This window comes from Temnothorax longispinosus, chromosome 7 (assembly GCF_030848805.1).
Source record: "Temnothorax longispinosus isolate EJ_2023e chromosome 7, Tlon_JGU_v1, whole genome shotgun sequence".
In the NCBI taxonomy this organism is placed as follows: domain Eukaryota; kingdom Metazoa; phylum Arthropoda; class Insecta; order Hymenoptera; family Formicidae; genus Temnothorax; species Temnothorax longispinosus.
In genome coordinates, this window is record NC_092364.1 from 14,160,721 (window position 1) to 14,175,882 (window position 15,162).

At 45.9% G+C, this 15,162-nt stretch overlaps 1 protein-coding gene across 3 annotated transcripts in view; it reads left to right on the forward strand.

Annotated features, from left to right (window-relative positions):
* Positions 1-15,162, forward strand: part of LOC139816838 (discoidin domain-containing receptor 2) — a 149,226-nt gene that overhangs the window by 116,741 nt on the left and 17,323 nt on the right. For all 3 annotated transcript variants that reach the window (XM_071784607.1, XM_071784604.1, XM_071784606.1), the window contains 3 exons: positions 363-490; positions 10,443-10,548; positions 13,964-14,195. In XM_071784607.1, coding sequence (XP_071640708.1) covers positions 382-490; positions 10,443-10,548; positions 13,964-14,195 — 447 coding nt within the window. In that variant the 5' untranslated portion in view covers positions 363-381. The remainder of the gene's footprint in view (positions 1-362; positions 491-10,442; positions 10,549-13,963; positions 14,196-15,162) is intronic.

The window sequence follows — 15,162 nt, forward strand, 5'->3', positions numbered from 1 at the left end:
CCTAATCTCGATAATGACGCGTAATGGCTGCTGGCGTGAATGTAGCTCTTTGTCCGTGGCTCCTGTACCGGTCGTATATCTGTCCGGTACGGGAATCGCGCCATTTCACCCCGGCGAAAAGCACAGGGAGGCCGAAACGGCCGTTTCCAGACTCTTTTTCTACGTTCACGTCGCGTCTCCCAGTCGGCCCCCCTCCCCCACGCTCTTGTCCCCGTCCAACCCTCTCCGGGTTCCAATCTCTATGTTTTGGCAAGACTCTTTCTCGAGAATCACGCTTAATCACTCTGTTCCGCGTAATGCCAGGACCAACGAGCCGTTTGTATACGTGTGTGTGTAATATTTTTGTAACTTTATTTTTGCAGGAGCGGTTATGAGAGTTCGATGACCACGGGCCCGCGGACCATCGACGCTACCATGGACTACCTGCAGACGTGCCTCATCTTTTACCTGCTGATCCTCTGCTTCTGCGGCGGACGTTCCATAGACATATGTGAGTAAATATGTTAATTCGATCCCAGTCGATACAATTTCAAACCTCAAATCGAATTACATATACATATATGTATATATTTCTTCATCGACGTTGATGAAGGTTTAAATAATGGCTTAAATAACGATCGACTCAACAACCATAAATTATAGAATAATCAGCATATCAGGTATCAAATAATATAAAAATCAGGTTAACGGGTTGGCGATTAGATAGAAATATAGCATTGGTGATGATGTGATGTTTATCGCTCAACAACAGAGAGAGACGATTCTCTTTTTGGGCAAGATGAAGAAATCGTGGCGAGATCATGATTGAAAGACGTGTTTACATCGGATCCAAGGCTATATAATTTTACCCCGAGGCGGGTGCCTCTCTCGCCACCGCGGTTTCACTCGATAAAAACAGAAAGGCATCCCGATGCCCTCCCCCTCGTACCGCATTGCCCTTTGCCTTACATTAAACCTCGAGGCTCGGTTTCTACTCGGCTTGGTTTCCATCCCATTGACTCCGGCGGCCCGAGCCACCCTCCTCGTGTCAGGTAAACAGGGCGAGAAACTTGCAAAGTATCCGCCAAGAGTTCCGAAGTCAGCTCCGGGAAAGGCTTTTAGGTACTCGTTCGTGAAATCGAGCTCGAAACTTACGTATACGGGACGTATTTCGCACCCGAAGAATTTCTCGAGCAGGATCGAAAGATGGATCATGATGGTGTCTCGATTCGGTCGCACCGCACAACGCGGTACCATCCCTTTTCCTGGATGAGTGAGTAGATACGAGTTATATCGAGCGCAAAGCTTTCAAAATGTGAGATTTTGCGTTACGAGCACGAAGCTACATAATTATTCTGATATCGCGTGATTTTAACTTGCGAAATTATACCCATAAAAACTCTATTACGTAAAGAGTATTGAACAAGAGTCACAAACCGCGCGCTCGACGAGTTCTTGACAACTTTATCAATGATAGTACTATAAAGTTTGTAAGTGTACCGGTAATCGGCTTATACTTTAACGCTAAATATATCCAGACGCGTGGGTGGCTGTTACGGGAACATACTAAATCAGGAAAGTCGATGTTAACTCTTCTAACTCTTGGAACCTAGCGTACTATTTGACCTCAAAAGCCGATACTTGGGCTACCCTTTGATCCTGCTTATACTTACACACTTGAGCGTGCCGGTGTAATCCCGGAAAACAACTATATAACGTAAACTTCGCTAATTAAATTATATCTGGTTATCAAAGCAGCTCAACATAATACTTTAAAATAACAAAACAGAACAACGGTGATTAAAGCAACATTCTGTACAAAGAAAAAGCTGCATATTGCAGCTAGATGTGATAATTTAACAGTACAGTCAAAATAACGATCTATCAATTAAATGTTAACCGTGCCAGACTAGAGTAAAAATGTGGAACGCTTCACGATTTTGCGTAATAAAAGCATCAGACTAAATTGTCACGACAAACGTAGACGTTCCTCGGTTCTTTCGGTCAAGCTCCTTTTTATTTGCGCGTAAGAGAAGCAGGTCACGGCGCATTTCGAATTCGCTCCACCGTACTTGGAATCCAATAGAATCGCGCTTCGAATACCGGTCACCGAGAGATCCATAGAGGCGTTCGGGCGTAGGTGGTGCACCGGCGTGCTCTGGCATAAGAGAAGCATCGAGCGGAGCAGCGCCGAAATATATAAATAGTCTCGTATACGAAAGACTTGGATGGAGGAGACGATTGCGGGGGATTGCCCCTCTCCCCCCCGCAACGACTGAACTTGTACATTGAACCACGTTGGTAAATTCGCGGTTGTGTTAAGCGAGCCGGTCAGCTGTGGCCGATCGGGGGAGAGCTGAAAGGGGTCTCCGAGCAGTTGAAGCGCGCATAAATTGCAATGTTAATGTTGCCGGCGATACATAAACATGTTGCACGTCGGTCGAATTGCGGTGCCTGCGCGTACTGCACACCCTCTAGATGCCTGCTTGCCTGCGTGCGTGCGTGCGTGCGTGCGAGGGTGTGTTCGATTTTGTGTATACCGAGAGGGCGGTTGGTAAACGGTATATGCACGTATATAGACGCGTGCCTAGACGAGAGAGCGAGTAGTCGTCGTCGTTTGTGCGTGTATATTAACGCGCCCGCGTGCTTTGCGTCGGTGTCGCGTAATTGCAGGGTGGACGCGAAAGTGTACGTGCACATACGAGCGGACGAGTGTGCTCCGGAGAGTCGGAGTGATAGGATAGGCAATTGTACAGATGCGTCATCCGGCAGGGATGTATCTGACGTAGCGAGATTTAACGCGAGCGACACATGTGGCGAACGATCGCCTTTTTTGCATTCCGGCCACGAGATTCATTGTTAACAGCGACTACGATGACGTAGCTAGGTGGTGAAACATAGCGTATAGATACGCCGATAAATATGACTCAGCCCCTAAATAAATTACGAACGTATAACACGCGAACGCATTAACTTTAATAGTTGTAAATTAATACGTGGTATATATAATAAATGAGCATGTGTATAACACACTCGTGTGTTTGTCGCATCGAGGAACACGTCGAAAACAGGCGGTAGGAGTGTAATTCGGGGAGGAAAACCGTCACGCAACGGAGCCCTCCCGCGTTTTATAACATTGTCATCCCTCTGTTACCCTCTCGGTCCTCAGCCCTCCTTCCCAATTATCTGTGGATCCATTAGGCCCTAGCGTGATAATGACGAAATTATTGCTGGAGTCTTCAGCGTATTAACATAACAATGCGGCAATTAACGCGTTATTGCCCTTCGTCCACGCTCTGTCGCCAACCCATACGTCGATACAAAGCGTAGGATGTCGTTAATTGGAGAAAGGGATTTCAAAAATAAAAATAATATGAAAGTCTGCTCGTTTTAAACTTCTAATAATAATAAAAAGTGTTATGATAAATATATATATATAAAACGTATCGAAAAGAACATTACATGTAAATTAGACAAATTTAATATGCGTCGAGATATGCGTATTATTGTATATATTGTAATATATTTTTTAATGATTAGAGAGTATAATTTGCATCGAATATCACACAAGTCGAGCCTGATCACGAATATCCCTTATTTGCGAAGAACGCTATAATTGAGACAATCACGCATCCTACATGTGCGGATTAGCGGATTATTTGTACAGTCACCTATGCATGCGCACAAATAATTCTCATGGCCGTATTCCCTTCGTATAGATACAGTTATCAAAACATTCCCCGGGTTATCATTACAACTTGTCACTCCTTTGTACGCTCGGGGCAGCCGTTAATACCGGCTGACAGCTTCTGCGGGGCTTGTTTGAAAGACGCGATTATTCCGTACGACAAAGGCACCGCCGACACTTTCTGCACGTGTACGTCGTATGTCTCTCGGATATAAAATCCCCGCGACGTAAACATTCCCAAGCTAGTATTCCGACATCTGTTCCTTACCCTCCGCGCCGAGGCTCCGATCTCCACCGTTCGGCTTGATCACGCGCCAGAACCGACAGTTTACGCACGCCCGCGTACAACACCAACTTCAGATCTCTTCGTCCTTAACGACTCCGGATAAATCGCCTCGAGTGCAATCGACTTAACTCCCGCCGTCTCTCGGCTAAAGGCGCAGCCTTTGGGCACATATCCGGCGAACGAGGAGTGAATCGGGAGAATCAAGTGGGATTGACATGTTGAAAGGACGTCAGCTTGAGAGACGCCCGAGCGAGATAATCCTCCGGCTTTTCGCGTTCCCTCGATCGCGGATCGCTATTTTTCGATCGGGGCGATATATCCTCCGGACTCTATCCGAGATCTTCGTCTCGAAATATACACGAGCGAGAACGATCATCGTCGTTTCTCGCCGCGTCGCGATAAACCCTTTTCGTATCTCATCAGGATCGACTTGAGCGACAGCGCGGCGGCATCGCGGAATGTATCGAGCAACGAGGACGAATCCGGGGAGAGAATCCGAGGGATGTCTCGCGCTTGACGCGCTGAAAGGACGTCAACTGTCAGACCGTCGACTAGTGACGTCGAGTGTAATAATCTCCGACTTTCGGGTTCGAAGGGCGTGCGTCAGTCCGCCGTGCCGCGCGGATCTGTATTTTCATAAGGCCGACCCACGAAAGCAAACACCGCGTGCCCGACTGCACGAGTACGAAGGGTTCGTGCCCTAAAACGCTCTTCGCGCATTCTGACATCAGCTGGAACGAAAGAATTAGACGACGTTCGAGGAGGTCCTTCATTCGAGCAAGGATTTACATTCTTACTGACACGCTTTCTTTCTATCTGCACAAAAGAGTATTAATAAAAATTCTCGAAAAAATTGCCCGAGTAGTATTCATATAATAGTATTATAATTATACATTTTCTTTCTTTTTCATCTTAAAATAAAAAAAATTAAATTACGTTATGAATAATGTCCGGATAAATTTTTCGCGATTTTATTCGTTTCTAAAGATAAATAGCTGTTAGAGTAGATATTTTTTACAAAGCAATGTCAATATAGAGTGTCTACCTCTTTTTGTACCTATCTATTAACGTCAGACACATCAGAGAATAAAACTGCTTAGTTTTGATAAATCCAGGCCACGAAGGCACGAACTCCCGTACAAAGGGGTTGTATTTTCGACCCTCGAGGTCTAAGTAACGCACGCAACACGAGACGGTGATTTCCAGTCCACGCCTAGGGGGTTTCAAGGGTGGAACGGTCGCGGCGCGGTAGAGAAGGACGCGGACGCGGTGAACGGGATGAGAAAGAGCGAGAAAGAAGTAGGGACCTTGGAGAAGTAGGAGGGCCGGTGTAAAAGTAGTACTTCCGTTCTGCCAGCCGTCGCGGCGCCAGGAGGACGGGCATGCGCGTTTTCGTCGACGCCGAGTTACCTTCCACCTAGAACGAATGTTTGTTTTCTCTGAAAGAGGCGAAAATGGCTCCCCAAGTCTGACAATGCCCGAGGAAACCGCGCCTCATGGCTTTCACGGCCCTACGAAAGGGTGCAGCGCATTACCCGGGGGAAGGAGGGGGGGCAAGCACGAACTTCTTTCGGGGTCGACGCTCTTACAAACATTCATTCTAATTTCACCGATGCCCCGGAAAACGGGCGCGGCATTACAGTCGAAAGGGAGAAACCTTGCGGTGCAGGTGTCCACCTGCTAATTCCGTTGAGCAAACATAACGAACCGAGTCCCGAGTCCCGTCGTAGTTGAGCCGTGCGGAGAAGCTGATTATCATTAACACACAAACGACTAGACAGTACCCAAGTTACATCTTGCGTAGAATTTAATCTGGATTAAATGTCGGTATTGCGATATCGCGGTCACGTTATATACCTGCCCCCGATATAACGATGTAACAAATGCATCTTAAGGGATTTGAAATGAAATTCGTATTTTCTTAACGATTTGCAATTTCACTATAGTGCTTTGCAAGATAGCTATTTAATGTCTTAATATTTGAAGAATATGCACGATATAATAGAAAATTTCTCTTTACAATGTTTAAGGATATGTATGATTGCAGGAGACAGCTCGTACGTTATAATTAGTCGAGACGTTTTGACGTAAAGAAAAAAACAAAGATTGAGTTAACCCGAGGATTAGGTGCGAGTCATGATTTATGCGCTAATATCGTGCTGCAATGAGATGGGGAAGTTTAATATGTTTTTCGTGAAAGTCCCGGTGCGTAATTAATTTACATTCGTGCCCGAGGAGAGAGAAGTGCGAGTAAGCGCACCGAAAGCCGACCGCGACTCTGGTGCGCCGTCATTAATAATAATCCTGGAATTAACAAAGGAAGGGTGATGCGAATTATTAAATTCACCGAGATAGAAAAGCTCGTTGTTGGTGTCTACCCTCACCGCACTTCCTCTATTTTTCTTCCCTAATTTGCCGAGAGATTCGTTAGTCTTCTGTGCAATTTGCTTTGCCATTATTATAAAAGCCGCGCTAATTACTTGCCGTATTCGTCTACCAGAGACGATCTTTGACTTCGTCCGGGATGAAGGGAACAAAATTATGTATATGAGACGTGATGTGTGTAAATCCATAACGAGCATCCGCTTGTGTATATCGCAGCAAATTACATGCATTTTTTTGAAAAAGTTACAGAGAAAAACATAGCCGTTTCCATAGTCAAACGACTACACCGAGTATATATTAAATTATTAAAGTCAGCCTCACCTAGCGGATAAAGACGTGACTTACCACTGTGTTAAAGGTTAATTCAGAACCATTCTCAGTTGCCTGAAGAAGGAGGAGTGGTTCGCTACCTCGAGTGCGACGTGAATGCTTCGCGGGAGAGGACAAACGACGGCGGAGAAGGAGATCCGTTCTTGTAAAGGAGGAGATTTACGATATTGCGCAATTCGTAGATCTCTAACAAATCGCGCAGCCTTCATCGCCGCCTCAACTTGTAACTTAACCGTTGGAAGTCTGATTCAACGCCAAGACGTTTCAATTACCATTTCGGTATTTCGAGATTCGCGGCGGAGAAAATCGTTTATCAACTCGACGTGCACGCAGATATATATATTGCATATAGAACATACGAAATGTGGAGGCGGAGAAAAAACTGTACTTCCGCGGTACTCTGAGACTATCAAGTAACAACAGATACAAAAGCAACGCTGGGTGCTGGGATACGCGCCGGAAGAATTTCTCTGAGAATTTATTACGATTTTTCTATTACAATCTCTCTTACGTCGCCTCGAACGTATTGCGTTCTCTTCCAGGCGGCGCGCGGCGGCTTGTTCGCCGACCGTTTCGTGGTTGTCTCGGGTTTCGCGGAGGAGAGCCGTCTCTCTGGAAAGAAGCGGTTATCAGTTTGACAGTGACGCGGTTAAAGAAGGAGAGCGAGAACGAGAGCGAGCGGGCGAAGACGAGAGACCGACGTTGAGATGGTGAGGAGGGGTTGCGAAGGCATTCAATTTCCCTCTTCTCGCGGATGGAGGGCGGCACACACCCTTCCGTTCGGAGCTGTCACTCCCCGAGAATTATGGTCGCCGAATGAGTGGCTGGGGCGGGCCAAACGTCGCATAACTTACTTCTTCTTCTTCTTCTTCTGCCCGTTCCCCTGCACTCTTTTCCAGGATGTCTATAAATACAAGAATCGAACTCGGCCTGCCTACTCGGAGCCTAACTACTCGAAGACGATCTCGGAGCGTAAGCCTTCTCGTTGCTGGATGTTGCTCACCACGCGTCACCGTCGCATCGGGCGCGTACCGGAAGGAGCGCGACGGGAAGACGATCGATCTCCGAGAGTCGTGTGTCGCGCACCGGATAGCAATGATTACGAAACTTATTTGTCTGAATGCGTTTTTTGTCGCTTCAATGAAACTCGAGACAGTCCTGAGTATTTTTAGCTTGATATAGGTCTGGCGATGATTACTAGAAATTCTTCTGTATAATTGTTTCCTCGTCTCCCGGAGCGGTGAAAGTGAAGAGAACGAATGATGAAAAATAGGGATATTATTCTCTGTAAACTTTTATATCTTGAATGTTTGTTGCATATCTATATGAAAGATACGTACGTAATGCGATTTTGATTCACACTCAAAAGAATATTAACAAGTGAGATATACATGTAAACAAATAAATTAAAATTTTTACCTAAAACTTCACTAACTAATACATTCATCAATCTTAAGAAACATGGTTTTATAACTCATGCTTTTTTTTATTTTTAAAAATGTATTGAAATTAATATCGTGTTACAAAACTTTAGATTCGCTAGAAGTCAAATACGCAAACCGTTTATAAATTAAACTTGCATGTATGTTGTCTTATCGTTTTGCGTTAATCGGATAATTAAGCACTGCTATTTAGTCAAAGTGAATGAATGTTTTTACCTTTTTTTTTTTAAATCTTATTCAAACCCGAAATCTTTGGCGCCGTTTGGAAAAAGTAGATGTTTACAACCCTCTTATTTACGCCAGACATCTTTTCGATGCCAGACAGACATCCGCGACGATGAAGGAAGCGGTCGGAAGAAAAGTTTGTGGATTTAAGATCGTTGGACGAATAAACGAGCTCGATAATCGTTGACGGTTCCGACGATGGCTCAGGAAACAGCTGTCGTTAGGGTCATTCGGAGTTGAATTTTCTCCACGGATTTATCGAGTTTACCGAAGCGCCGCTCAAGTCTCGCCACGATTTCTCGCTAAGGAGCTGTATATCATTCGCTCGTTTCCCGAGAACCTGGCGCGATCTCTCTGCTACGCCAACAGATCTGCTTTGACCTCTTCTCAAGGTACAACGGCTCGTTCTCGTTCGCGAGTGCTGCTTTGATCATCGGCAGGCCTGCGCGGATATATAATTTCAAGTCATCCCTGGCACTTATCTTTCTTCGATTTCAAATGGAAATCCGTTCTCGGTATCGTGTTAAGCGCCGTAATTATCGCGGAACGCGCGATCCGACCGAGCGATAAATACGGCGCTCCGGAGCGGCGGCGCTCGCGATGCCTTTTTCATCGTTTTCGCGACCGGCGCGGGTTTACACGGGTTGACCTCGAAAGAAGTAGTGCCGCGATGTTCAAGCGCATAATGAAACCTGATAAACTTCAGTTCTCGCCGAAAATAACGGCGCAACACAACTCTCTCGAGAAAATAAGGGCTTGTTTAAAACAGGCTTGTTTAAAACAACTTTTAATGACGACGGAAAGTTTAAGCTAGAAAGAGATCGTTGATGCGAGACAAATGATATATCAATTACATTACGTGACCTTTGATGGTTATGAAAAATGCTGCATGTTTTTTTATTAGATTTTATTCTGTTTTAAATGTCGAATACATTTGTTATTATAACAGCGTTTTAACTTAGGTATTTAATAATATTATATATTTAATATTAACCCTATTCGCTCCAACCATGCCTTTCGTGTCCCACGAATTTCTAACAGTCGTTTGTTCCGGAAAACAAATGATCGTGGGAGAATCCCCTCCACGCCGGAAAAAAGTTATTGTGGCAGGGAACCTCAGGTAAAAATTTCAAAGTCCTAGCTCATTTACTCTCGAAACGGGGAACAATCAAAATCTCGGTGGGACACGAAAGTGCATGGTTGGAGGATTACGTCAGTGTTGTGTGAAAGGTAAATGAGCTTTTTTTTCGATAAAAATGTATTTTTGTGTATAATTTAACTGTATTTAAAATATTTTTGTCGTTAAAAAAAAAATTTAACATTCCACAGAGGTCTATTATGGCTCAGAGGCAGGTGGAAGAGGTGGGGAGGAGCTACGATTATATAAAAAAAATTAATTTTTTTACATAAAAAATATCTGTCACACTTCAAATTCGCCTTTTCTTATTCAGAAATTCTTTTTCTAGCATTTTTTAAGTCCTTAAAGTCCTTCTGTACCATTTAAAAATTACCAAATTTGCGGCGACGAAATTAAGTATTCCTATTTAATTAATAATTATCTCATATTTTTTTTCTCATTTGCACTACTTTTAGCTTTAATTTGCGTTTTGGTTCATTAAGCTTCGTCAATTTGTTCGTGAGTTATGATTTTTTAAGTAAAACGAGTCGTAACGTGTGTTTGTCAACATATAATTGTTGTAAAAAAAATATTACATAAATAATTTTCAAATGTTCTTTACATTGATTTTTAGTCGAAGGTATAAAGATATTATAATAATTTTTGGGGAATTTTTCAAAGCTATTAACATTATAAAAAACACGTGGGACTCGAAAGTGCATGGTTGGAGGATTATTGGGGTGAAAAAAACGTTGGAGCGAATAGGGTTAAAAAACTAAAAATTGATAAAGAAATTAACGTCTATTCAGATTATCATTCAAGAGAAACTAAATTCAACCGAGAAAATATCGTGTTATTAGGTTATTGAAGCTCTCCGAGGCAATTCGTACTGCACGCTATCTAAAATGGACTTTACATCCGAAGTTTATATCGTTCATTTATTCTCGCCCGAGACAAACATATAATTGAAGCAATTTCCTTTATTTGCAGCACAATGCATCGCACCCCTGGGGATGGAGTCGGGCGCGATTCCCGACGCGGACATCACTGCGAGCTCCAGCTTCGATAGCGGAAACGTCGGGCCGCATCGCGCACGGTGAGTGAATTACTGATTCGTTTACGCAGCGCGCATCACACACAAATCCGACGCAATACAAATCCGGAAATTTCATCATATTACTATAGCTCGGCTTACGGACCGTGAAAAACGCAACGCAACGGCACGACGCGGCGTGCGCGGTTCGCGTTACGAGATCGACGGCATAATGCGGCGATATTCGAATCAGCTTGAGCATTCACCGGTTTCATATCTCGTCGAGAGTGCGGTGTCCGCGCGTTAACTAAAAGCCTACTCGGGAGTTCTCAATCTGTCCACTCGTGACTCGTAACTGGCTCTCGATTATAGGCTATTTAAGAATGCCCGGCGCGCGGAACGACACGGCGGAAACGACGAGAGGCCGAAGAAGCGGAGAGTCATCATTCTCGTGAAAGATCTCGCGATAGATCATCTACAAGTTGAGCAATTCGACGGGCTGCTGCGCGGGCGACACGTCCGTCATCCTGTCTGTCCTCGAGATAGTTGACGATCGACCGGTCGACCGGTCGCACCGTATATTAATCACACCCTACTAAACCGCACGTCTAATTCGGCCCTCAGTCCCGCAATGAGGATTAATGACGCGCGGCGTCCCGCATGCAGAGCCATTTGTATCGGCCGTTCCGAAGCTCTTAGACGTCGTTAACGTGCCCCGTAGCATACTCCTTTGATTATGCGTGTCAGCTAATTACCATTCCGGCGGGACAAACGCGCGACGACGAGGTGGACGGACGGGAGTACAACGTGCAGGCGGGGGACGAATGTCCAAACGCAAGGGAGAATCATCGGGACCACCTAGCGCGCTAATAAACTCGCGCTCTCGCAAGACATTAGTCGCTCCACCACGTGCCCTTTCGCCCGTAATTGAAATTCTGCTGTATTAACCGAGTCATGCGTGAATTTTCAATATTCCGCGGGATGTAATCAACTCTCGTCACTATTAATCAATCGTCGATGCGTGAACATAAAACAGATTAATGCATGAAATTAATTGCGGCGTGTATCGAGGCATAGGTAATCAGTCGATAGATGAAACGGAGATACGCGTGCAAGTCAATTTCGCAATCGATAACGTCACGCGAGAGCCCCTTCGGTGCAACAACCGCCAGTATCGTTTCAGACCGCATTGTCGACTAGGAACTTCTTTGACGGCATTTTTGAGGCTTCGCGGTATTACGGGCTTCGCGCGGCGAATACCCTACTTACCTATCCGCTTACCATAAAATACTTCTATCTAGTATCTAGTAGTCGGAACAGCAGTTTACTTTGTAAGGCTTAAATTTAAAAAAAAATCACGAAATCCTACAATTCACCAATTTGCAGATACAATACCTTCCAAAAAATATCCTTTACAGTACATTACTCATATTTACACGTTAATCGTTTTACAGTTATTTGATATATTGTAATAAAATGTACGCGCGCGTGTCTCGATGTACTCGCATAAATGGAAAAATATTATCCTCGCGAAGAAATCCTCTCGATCGTTCAACAACAACCCCGACGACGTCGCTCGAGAGGATCTTATTCACCTTAGCAACGGATCATTTCCCTCCATGTTCCTAAGTCCCGACTTCGGAGAGAGCGACGCGCATCTCTCCAGTTCGACAAATCATTCCTCCTCGATAATCGGTTCCTCCCGTCTAAGGACCCCGCTCCGATTCCGCCGACGTGGCAGCCTCGCTGTTCAAGTCGGCGTAATCGTCCGTTCTGAGATTTATCGCGGACCAGGAGTGCGCCGTGCGCGTGGAATGTCTTTGATGCCCCCGGACTGTATCAAAGTGGCAGCCAGGCAGTTCGAGGTCTCTTAATGGGCTATGAGTTATGATCTTTGGCGGTATGGCGGATATTACTCCTTTCTCTTTCTCGTTCTTCTTCCCGCCCGCGTCCACGCGCCGTTTCTACATCCGTGCATCACCGGCTTCCTTTTGCTCGTTCTCTATGCGTTCCGCCTCTTCCTCGCTCCTCTTCTCTCTTCCTGTCCTGTCCTTTCGCGCTGTTTCACTCTGTATTCTCCTTGCCAAACCACGCCGGGAAGCGCCCTTAGACAGACACACGGCAAATCCTAGTCGGCCGGCTTTTACTGTCTTCCACGTCAAAGCAACACTTAAAGTTCTGACACTTCAGAGAGGACGGTAGCTCACCTCTTTATTGCGCGAGAACATTTTTGCTCGTCGCGCGTACACGAGTTCCGCCGGCGCGCGGCGGATTCATTTGGCACCCGCCACCCGCTTCTCTCTTCGGGGGTCTCATCTCTCTTTTTCTTCCCTTCCTTAAATTTTTCCTTCGCCGTACACTCGTCCCCGTCGTGTTTCGTACAAGGCGGCACCCTCGCGTTGTCGTAAGCGAGGGATCCCGTCGGGGAATTCCCGAAGAAATGCTTTCATAAACTTTTCATAGTTAATAAATGCGCCCACGACAAAATTCACGTCACGATGCGGCGTGCCATGCTCCTCGGTAAATATGCTTTATTAATAAATGCCTATAAAGTAATACCGCTTCGTGGATTATCACGTCCACGGGATAGCAGTAATTTACGACGACAGAAAGAATTCGAAACAGATTCGCTCTCGTCGGCTTAGTTTACGAGCCGTGGAATCGTATCCACAAGCGTATCACGGTCGTGCGTATTTCATGGCCATATCGCGGACGACACAGGGAAGCATTTTAATGCCATAGACGAGCCCGCGAAAGGTATATGCGAATACAATTATTAGCCAGCTCTCGAAGTGGCTTCGCCGTCATTTCCCCGCGACGGTGTCAGCTCATCTTTAATTCATGTCATCCGGGACTTCGGTTTGATCGATAAATTATAATTTCATCCCGTATCGCGTTGGCGAGAGCTGACGGTTATCCGTCAGACACGCGGCCGATCACGTATTTATACGATTTCCTCTGTGCGCGACCGATGCCGATGCTTCCGCTCTCGGCTCTCGGTATTCATCCACCGCGATAACGGCGTTTTCTTATCAACTAAATGTGGGCGCGAATTCTCCGCACGCCGCAAATCCCGAACGAACATTCAAAGAGAGATTTCAATATTACGAGGCCGCGCGCTACATTCTTCGTATTCCGCATTCCGCATTCAAGAAGGTTTACCTAATTCTGAAGTGCCGTTTTTTTTAGAACGTTCTTATATGAAGCTATAAACGGGAAATACAGCGAATCGAAATATAATAAACCTAAACCTCTCTGAATTTACATAGAGATAAGAATGTATGAATCCGTAAAAGCGTCACGCGAGACGGGAAAGTTCGGATGGGACGCGCGCGCGTTGGCGACTCTTTTCCTTTCCTCACGATGGGATTCCCCCGGAGAAGCTCTCCCTTTTTCCCTCGGCGATCGTAGCGCGATAAGAAAGCGGGAAAGGGAAAATAAAGGTCCGTAATCCCAGAACAAATATTTATTCTTCCAGGCTGAAGCAGGAGAGCCACGGAGGTGCCTGGTGTCCGAAGCAGCAGATCACGGCAGAGCCGCGCGAGTGGCTGGAAATCGATCTTCACACGGTGCACACGATCACGGCGACCGGCACTCAGGGCCGCTTCGGTAACGGCCAGGGTGTCGAGTATTCGGAGGCGTATATGCTGGAGTACTGGAGGCCGAAACTGGGAAAGTGGGTTCGCTATAGGAACTTGCATGGCGAAGAGGTGAATCTTACTCTCCGTTATTCCGATCTATATCTTTATGTGAATAATGATTAACATACGTACAGCACGTTATATTGATGATACCTTTTGTCGAGAACAAATAGAAGTTCAGAATAATCGAGGTCAGGGATGTGCCTCGAAATTAGTGCGATACAGAACGGGCGTAGTCGGCGTATTTATAGATTGCGAAGCAGCGGGTCAAAACGTACAAGATTCCCATACTGACAAGACCGCGGAATTCATTATATATAATCCGCTATCTAAAGCGACCGATTTAATCGTGCGAATCGGCAGCGCGCTGTAGAAAGACATTTTGCTGGGCGATTTGATTCGACACAGCGATTGCGGCGATCCAATCCGCTAGTAGGGTTACGTACGGACATAGTCACGCGGTTAAATTTAGTCGCGGGCAATACGCATAAAGCGCCGAGCGCGCGCACGCACGATTATTGAGAATGATTTGTAGTTGTGTCCGCGGGTATCTGCGGCGCGGCTACGGGTAGTAACTAAAGCGTGACGTTAACAAGACGTAAATCTCCGATGTAATATGCCGCGTTGGAGAGCGTACGGGGCGCGCAGTACGTGATGTAATTTACACAGATATACTGGTAACCGTGAACCTAAGTCTTTAATTAGCGCCGTCCGCAATAATCACATCGCTACCGGCGATCTACCCCGTCCGGCAGCGAGAATAAATTTCGCGCTCGGCAGTCGCGGCCGGCGAATTTCGGCGATTCGCGAAAGTGGTAATAAGATGACTCCTGGCGCGGCGTACGCTCGAATAATCCATAAATCCTCCGTCGTAATTTACCGGACTGGCTGGCGTACCCCAGCGTCGAAATCAAGGAAACGTCCACATCGTGCGCCTCGTAAAATCAGTCAGTGTCTCCGCGCGGCACGTGCCTATTTAACGCGTGCCTGCCTCGCGTTTCGGCTCGCGGAAATCTATCTCGAGCGCGGACTCGAC